An 8,090-nucleotide genomic window follows, 5' to 3' on the forward strand; every position below is an offset into this window, starting at 1 on the left:
GGATTCTGGACTGAGAGCTGTTGGAAGCTTTACCTCAGATTTTTAAGCATGAGTGTAGCCTATATGACTTGTAGTAATATAAAGAAATGGTTAATTAGATTTGAAACACTGGGCTGTGTTCGGGGGAATCAATTAAATCAGTTCACTCTGTGACTCTAAAATGAGATATGATTATGTTCAAACCCAAGAGGAAATAGCCATACCACCTACTACGCCAAAGCCTTTTTAAAACTAGTCCTAATCTCAGCTTTCTGCTTTATCATCATACTGCTTTTCCTTCACCTGTCAGAGACCATGAGTCTCTGGGACCTCATTTACAGTACTGCTTCTGTGGCCTCTCCTAAACTCATTTATACTTCTTGCTCCTGTAGCTTCTCTCATATGTCTGTTATTATTTGTGTGAAGTAGCTCCTCTTTTATTTCAGTCATTCCAGAAAATTCAGCCTTTTGGGGTGGGGTTGGAGAGGAGGGAGAGTATCTTTTATTTTATTGTGCTGTTTTACCATTCACCTTATTTATATTTTTCTTCTCAGAAAACCAAAAGGGATGTAAATAACTTTGATCAAGACTTTACACGAGAAGAACCAGTATTAACACTAGTGGATGAGACAATTATAAAACAAATCAATCAAGAAGAATTTAAAGGGTTCTCTTATTTTGGAGAAGAGCTACTGCCATAGCAACGTTAGGCTGACGCATGAATGATGCTACAAGAAGTGATTCTGAAGAGATCATCAAATACTGAGACTCAGTAGATCAAGAGCTACTTCTTTTACCCTGAGCCCATATCCCAAGTTAAAATATATATTTATTGTTTTTTTCCTTTAATCTTCTGACCTGAAAGCACTCTTAATTTCTGTCTCACAAAGCAATGCAAAATAATTTTGTATCAGAAATTGTGGATGTAACACACTGCCATATATTTGCAACTTTTCTTTTATTCCTAAGAATAGGAAATCCCAGAGGACAAAATTGCATCTTTCCATAGGAAATGAAGCTATGCTATTGAAAGCAATTTAGCAGACCACGTTCTGTAATCATTATATATAATTAAGCTAAGAAGGTGAGAACTGTTTCTTCTGCAGTGGTGGTTATGGTGAGATCTGTACTCAGATGTTCTTTGGAAAGCAAAGTCTGCCTTCATGGAGGTATAATCCTCAATTATTAATTTTTTGTGGAGAGGTACAAACTATGAAATTGTCCAGAAAAAGAAGCACATCAATTAAGGCTTTCAGTGAACTTCCTCGTACAACATACAGGAAGCTCTTAGGAATAAGAGACAAAAAGATAACTGAAATTTTACTTAAAGCAAGAAACAGATGCAACATGGATAGATTTTAAAGGGCTAAAGAATAAAAAGCCTACAGTAATTTAACTCAGCTATATATAGCCATTTTACTGTTTTTCAGACAATTGGGTGTACTATCCATGTTACCAAATTTAATGTCCTTTTAAATGAACCATTAATGTGACGGCAAGCTTGCAAATGTTTACAGTTAATTTTACATTAAAAATTAATTATAAACATTATAAATTTGCCTTTTCTATAGTAGCTAAGTTGGTAAATAATTTCTTATTTATATTTATTTTCTCAGCAGTGTGTTACTTTTGCACACTTTTACAAAACCATAATACTACTGTGTTTGTTGGGTTTTATGCTTAAAATCTGAAGAGAAATCTGCTTTTAGAAGACACAAACTAAGGCTACACATGCATTATGTGGAGATGTGTTAAAAAACTGAAGATCAAACATTCACAAACTGACATTATTGAAAGCTGTAAATTGATTTTTTTTTGTGTATGAATTGAAATGGTAACTCATGTGGACAATATTACTAATGTGAAGTTACCTCCTGTAGATATGCAAACAGTGTTATGTACTTATATTTCCAGGAGTACCCTGTGATTTGGTTTTGGTTTTAATCTTTTTTTTTCTTTTTTTTTTTTTTTTGTGTACATGTATCGCTGAGGTCATTTTATTATATATTTTACTGGACTGAGTGAGCGGTCATTGGAATCCATTTTAATTGTTGCACATGGATTTCCAGCTGCACAAAAATATATATACTTGTGATTGGCAAAGTGGCACTAAAGCTTTTTTGCCTTTTGTACAGGTGAGATTTTGTATATAGTGTTTGCTGCAAGGCCTGTGGAATTCATTGAATATAGAGGTATCAACTGCTGCATGTTCAGGCATACTATTAAAATGTTAGTCTATGAAAGAATAATTATAATAATGTCCATGTGCAATACTCTTGTATGTGTATTGGTTCAAGTTACTGTCAGAAAGATGAGGTTTTTGTTATAAAAGACGTAGACATATATTAAGCTATACTAAATCTCTTGTATAGTTCTCTTCAACTCTATTATGACACGATAGAGCTCGGAAAGAGAAAGGAATGTTACAAGTCGTGGTGGACAAAGTGTGAATCATTGGCTTTAAGAGATAATCTCAGTCTCAAACAGATGAGTTAGTTTGTGTCAGTTTTGCGTCTGGCTGCTCATAGCCTGTTACTGATGACACCATTCAGTTCCATTTTGTTTTGTTTTTAAAACTCAGGTGTAATTATTATATATATTCTTATGATTATTTCAAAATATTAAATATTATGATATATCAATTAATGTGTTGTCTGGCCTACAAGTGTAATAAGGATCAAGCCTTTAGTTTAATTTAATTTATCTTCAGTAATCTTTTGTACTGGGAAAAGACTAGCTTCTGGAGCTGAGTACCAGCACAGAAACATCTTAATGACTGCATCATCTCAATGTTTAAATCTCTTTCTCTCTTAGAAATATATTGTAGAGCTGCCCATCAATTTGTGTCTCGCCACTGGCTCTGTTTATTTCTCATCACAGTTAGCTTTTGACATCCAGGCAAGAACTGATCACAATGCTAAGGCGTTCTTTTCCATGGGTGAGTAGACTGCTAGGAAGGCAAGTTATGGGATTGTGCATTACTGTTTGTCCAACAAGGGGCCTTTACACAGAACTTTGAGCATTTATTCTGAAGGAATAAAAGCATCCCATAAAGCTGTTGTGCACAAGCTATGTAGTCTGTATTCCCCTTTCTAACATGAAGATAATTAGCAAATGTTCATATGTCAAGGGGCCTCAGCGCCTGCAGTGTTGGGTAGGATGCTAAGAGAAAAGTGAAGGAGATAGAAACTATTGCATGGGCAGATATTTCTTTTGTATAAATAGTTAGATCCTCTGCCTTGGGTTTACATCAGAAGGTCTGTCTGTTACCTTGAACATTTTTTAAAGATAACTCTTTAAAAAGGACATTCTGTTACATTTCTGCCTATTCTGTAGAATCTTTTCTGTTCCTTCTTTGTAAAATGAGTGCAAAATGCCAAAATTATCATTCATAATAATAATTATAAAGAATACATTGTTTCTTGATTTTCCTCCCAAACAGACTTTAGAAATGGAAATACATTTTTCTCCAAAGGGTGAAAAATAATTCTCTCCAAACAGGCTTAAAAATTACCTCTTTTTAAATTATATGCAGAATAGTTCTGGCTAAATATAAAATGTATTCAGTTATGGGGGTAGGGGTTTTTTTTTATTGTGAGGATTTATTTGTACAGAATTTTTTTCTTATGGATGTAATTTGAATCTCTTGCCACTCATTAGTGTTATTTCATCGTAAACATTATTACTGTGCCAAATGTACTGTATTCAAAAGGATGTGAATGTGTATTGTTTTGGAACCTAATAAATACAATGATGTTAAATCTTATTTTTTTCCCCAAAGTTTTCCTGAGTATTTCCTAATGAGGAAGAAAGAAAGATGAAGGATGAGAATTTTTCCTGTTATGTGTTGTACAAAATTTCGTGAGCTTGTCTTTTAGGAGAGGACATTTTGCAAAGGAAGGATTTGCTAACAAGAGCCTCAGCTCCAAGAAAATCACAGGTAACAGTATGTGATCACTATTTTTCTTGGGCAATACAACATTTGCTTCAAAAACACCATGCAGGTGAGTTTGCGTATTTTTTCTGCTTACTGGCTACATCATGTTCACTGAGTTCTGACTGATCCCAGCATTCTGCTTAGCTCTGTTGTTAAAGCTCATTTCAGTAGGGCACTTGGAGTACAAACACATTGCACTGCATTAGTCTCGCATTGTATTGAATAGAGGGATTAATAGTATGCATTAATTTAGTTAAGGGTCATAGAGCTTATTAAATTATTTAATTAACTTAATATGTCAATATGACATTGACTGAAATATTTTATTATTTCATCATATTTCAGTTTGCACCTTAAGTATTTTCCAGTTCCATGGTCTGAAATTCTTAACTTTGCTAGATCACCTATCAGCATACTCTGGCAGTAAATCCAGTTAACAATCTCCAGTTAGTATATCTAAATAGTAGGTATACTAACTAGCTTTAAAAAAAAAAAAATTAAATTTTAGTTGTGTTTCTGTTCAAATTGCAGCTTTTGCATAAAACTCCACTTTTTTTCTTTATGCTGAGTCTTCTCAAACTCACTGAATGTGTTTGGTGCCTACGAGCCTATTCCAGTTCCTGTGTATTGACAGCATTAGCATAATCATTCTTACATAGATTTTACCAGTTAAACAACCAAGTAACTTGGATTTTCTGGCTGTGTGTTGCAGCCTTACAAGCATATGAAGGCTTACCTTCATCTCAGAAACAATAAGCATCACTGGTCTCCAAACAGATCAACTCGTATCATGTTTTCTTGTAATGCTGTAAAACTGATGTCTGTTAGGAACAGTTTTTATCCTTGCTGATGGACTGCAGAATTTGGGAAGACAACAGTCTTTTGAGTAGCAGTCTCATTGGCTGTCCATGTTATAAATGTGGGACTAAATGTTCAGTAAGAGAGTCTCAGCAGGAAGTATCTGTCTGCTTCTGTTGCCTTACAGAGACAGGAGCTGTCAGATGATTTTATAATCAAAAAGATTTTAACCTCCTGGTAGTCTAGTGAGTTACATGACGAAATCAATATGAAATTTTCTTTTGATTAATTTTGATAATGAGTTTTGAACAATCTCAACTTCTGGCATGCAAAACATTCTGTGGGAAAGAGCTACACTGCTCAACTAACAATTATGTTAAAAATTACCTCTATTTGTTTATTCTGACCTAATCATAAGTCCATTTCACACTGCCTGGGTCTTACTTGAAAGAGGATAAATAATTTTTGCTATTCACCGTTTTTCATGCCACTCAGAATTTTATAGGTCACTGATACATCCTCCCTCATCCATTTCTCTTTCAGACTGAAAAGTCTTGCCCTGTCTGTCAAAAGGCTTCCTAAAGACACATCCCATATTTTCAGTCAGCTGTATCAACTTTCACTGAATCTTCTCTAGATCTACTGTATCCCTTTTGAAGACAGAGTAGAATTACGTGTAATTTTCAGTTGTGGATGCAGTGTGGATCGTTACAATGACTACTGCGTTCAGTTTTGTTTTCTGTTACATTTTTACATTTTCTTTTCTTAATCCAAGTTTGTTCTCAATTATTTCACAGGCTGTCCCAGATTAGAGTCAGCTCTAAATCTAATATGCAAGCATTCTGTCTGATCATCCAGTCATAATCAAAACAGATTCTGTCCAGGACACAATGACAATATATTAAATAGGAATTTAGCAAGTTGCAAAATGCTCCTTGGTGTAGGCTTTCCTTTTAGCAGTAAACCTTTGATGATCACCTTGTCAGTATGGTTTTCCTGCTGTTCTCATACTCCCTATATATAGCTATGTTTAGATTGTCTTTCCCTAACTTGCTTATATTCTATGTAACAAATATTTTCCTAAAATCAAGATCCAGGACATGCTGTACTCCCCTTCTATCAATACAAGCTCCTACTGTCTTCTGGAGTACACAGTATCCCTTCTTTTGACCTGTTAGCTACAGTGAAGGGGGGAAAGATAAATTCTTAGCACATTGGGAAAGTGCATATATGTGCCAAAATAGTTTCCACTCTTTCTTTTTACCTCATCATTGCTGTAGAATCAGGAGATAAGAAGAGCAACAGCTTAAGTTGAAACTCAAAGTGCCACTATAAATATTGTGAAATGATTATGCAAGACTGTCCAAAATTTGGAAAAGCATTAAAGAACTTTAGTGTTTGTACACAGATGTTTAATCCTTGGAAAAAAATCAATTAGGAAAAAAAGTCATTGACCTGGAGTCTATTGCTGATCTGGGCACTGGATTGAGAACTGAATTGGGCATTGCATACACTTGTCATCACTATTCAACACTACCAGTATGATCTAGTGTCTTGTGTACTGAAGGAAGCAGCTTGAAGATAAGACTTGTAGCCACATCAAGAGTCAGGGCTGGGCTGAAGCTCGTCTGTGCAGATGGATACTCTCATTCCTCCAGACCTCTTAAGACAAAGTGTTACCCAAAGGTGCCATGCATCTAGGACCGGTGCCACAGAGAGGAAAGGAAGGAACAAAGTCCTGCTTTTGGACTGCACAAGCTGTTAGGTTAATTGGGTCATCTTATGTAGCTGGACTCTTGAAAACCTTTTAGGAGTATGCCAAACACTCCTTGAGTGACAGACATCAGATGGTGACTGTTCCAGAGATAAAGAGAGTGGAACATCAACATGAAGAAATGTGTCTAAATGTCAGAAATGCATTTTTTACTTGCACTTTCCCATAGCAAAAAAAATGAGTACAGTTGTCTAAACAACCCCCTGGTTTTCATTGACATAAGTGGTTTGGAGCTTGAGACTTCAAAATTGTGCAAAAGGAGTGATACTATTATGGCCATTTTGCTAATCAGACAACTAAAATTAGGTGCCATGATGGTGATTTGCTTCTTATTATGTTAGTATAAAGTCAGCAGAAGTGCTAGGAAAAGAGTATGGGTAAAGCTCATCAGTGCCCTAATTGTCCAGGTGTTTCTAAGCACAAGGTGTTTTCAAAACTGTACTTTGGTAAATACCTGCTGGTGTCTCCTGTGAAAGGGCATCATGGCTGCTTGGAGTCCCCTTCATTCCTCTTCACAGTCTACAGTGGTGTCCACTCAGGTATAGCAGTTGATGGAGGGCTTTAAGGTAACAGAGAGCAGGTTTAGATTAAATATTAGGAAGAAATTCCTTACTGTAAGGGTGGTGAGGCACTGGAAAAGCTTACCCAGAGAAGTTGTGGATACCCCATCCCTGGAAGTGTTCAAGGCCAGGTTGGATGGGGCCTTGAGCAACCTGTTCTAGTGGGAGGTGTCCCCTGCCCATGGCAGGAGATTTGGAATTAAATTATCTTTGAGGTACTTTCCAACCTAGGCCATTCTATTATTCTGTGCATAAGAGAGATGGAGGGGGTTTTGTTTTACAATAGGATAAGGTTTTTATGGAAATGGTCACACCTAGGCAAAGTTTGAGAACCTCTGTGTTTTAGAAAAGCTATTGACTTGGAGTCTTGGTACATCAAAAAAAAAAAAAAAATTTTCTGTTGATTTTTGGTTAATAGGCAGTGAGAAGTAGGCAAAGATATCAGGCCCATGGAGGCACATTTTTCTAAATAATAATTGGTAGATTAAGGTGGGGAGATTGAGGGTCAAAGAGATTATGCAAATCTCACTTAGGTAAGTGTTTATGTTAGGGTGGGGATCACTGTCTTGTGCAGAAGGAAATTAAGGACCTCTAATCTTTGCTTGCTGGAATAATGTGGAGACATTTTTCTCTAAATTATATGCTAACCCCTTGCATGCTAGTGCATTGCAGCTGCACCCTCTTTATCCTTCTGCAAAGAATAGGAGCTTAACTTCCTAGATCTTGAATTCTGCTGGATTGAGGCCTGTTCATGGTTTATGGTGCTGCTCTACCTAAGTACAGGATTGTACGAAATCCCTCAAACACTTTCTAGCTGCTGACCTACACCCCTGGGAATCCCAAGATCCATCCTGCTCAAGTTGTCTCACTGGTAAACGGCTGTTCTAGAGCAGGGTCTATATCATACTTCTTCAATTTCAAATGTAGGGGCAACTTTTTAAGCAGCTGTCATCATGAAATTCTATGTTTGGGCACTCTGAAATACAGCCTGTGATGTGTGTTCCCATTGAAAGCATCTCTGTTCATAGAGAGAGCCTGCTAA

General features: G+C 36.3%; 1 protein-coding gene across 1 annotated transcript in view; it reads left to right on the top strand.

The window, feature by feature from the left end:
- The window catches only part of PRKCE (protein kinase C epsilon), a 287,426-nt gene extending 283,681 nt beyond the window's left edge, over positions 1-3,745 (top strand). The window contains exon 15 of the mRNA XM_053973801.1: positions 534-3,745. Within this exon, the coding sequence (XP_053829776.1) occupies positions 534-680 (147 nt within the window). The 3' untranslated portion in view covers positions 681-3,745. The remainder of the gene's footprint in view (positions 1-533) is intronic.
- The last annotated feature ends 4,345 nt before the right edge of the window (positions 3,746-8,090 follow it).

This window comes from Vidua macroura, chromosome 3 (assembly GCF_024509145.1).
Source record: "Vidua macroura isolate BioBank_ID:100142 chromosome 3, ASM2450914v1, whole genome shotgun sequence".
Taxonomy (NCBI): Eukaryota; Metazoa; Chordata; class Aves; order Passeriformes; family Viduidae; genus Vidua; species Vidua macroura.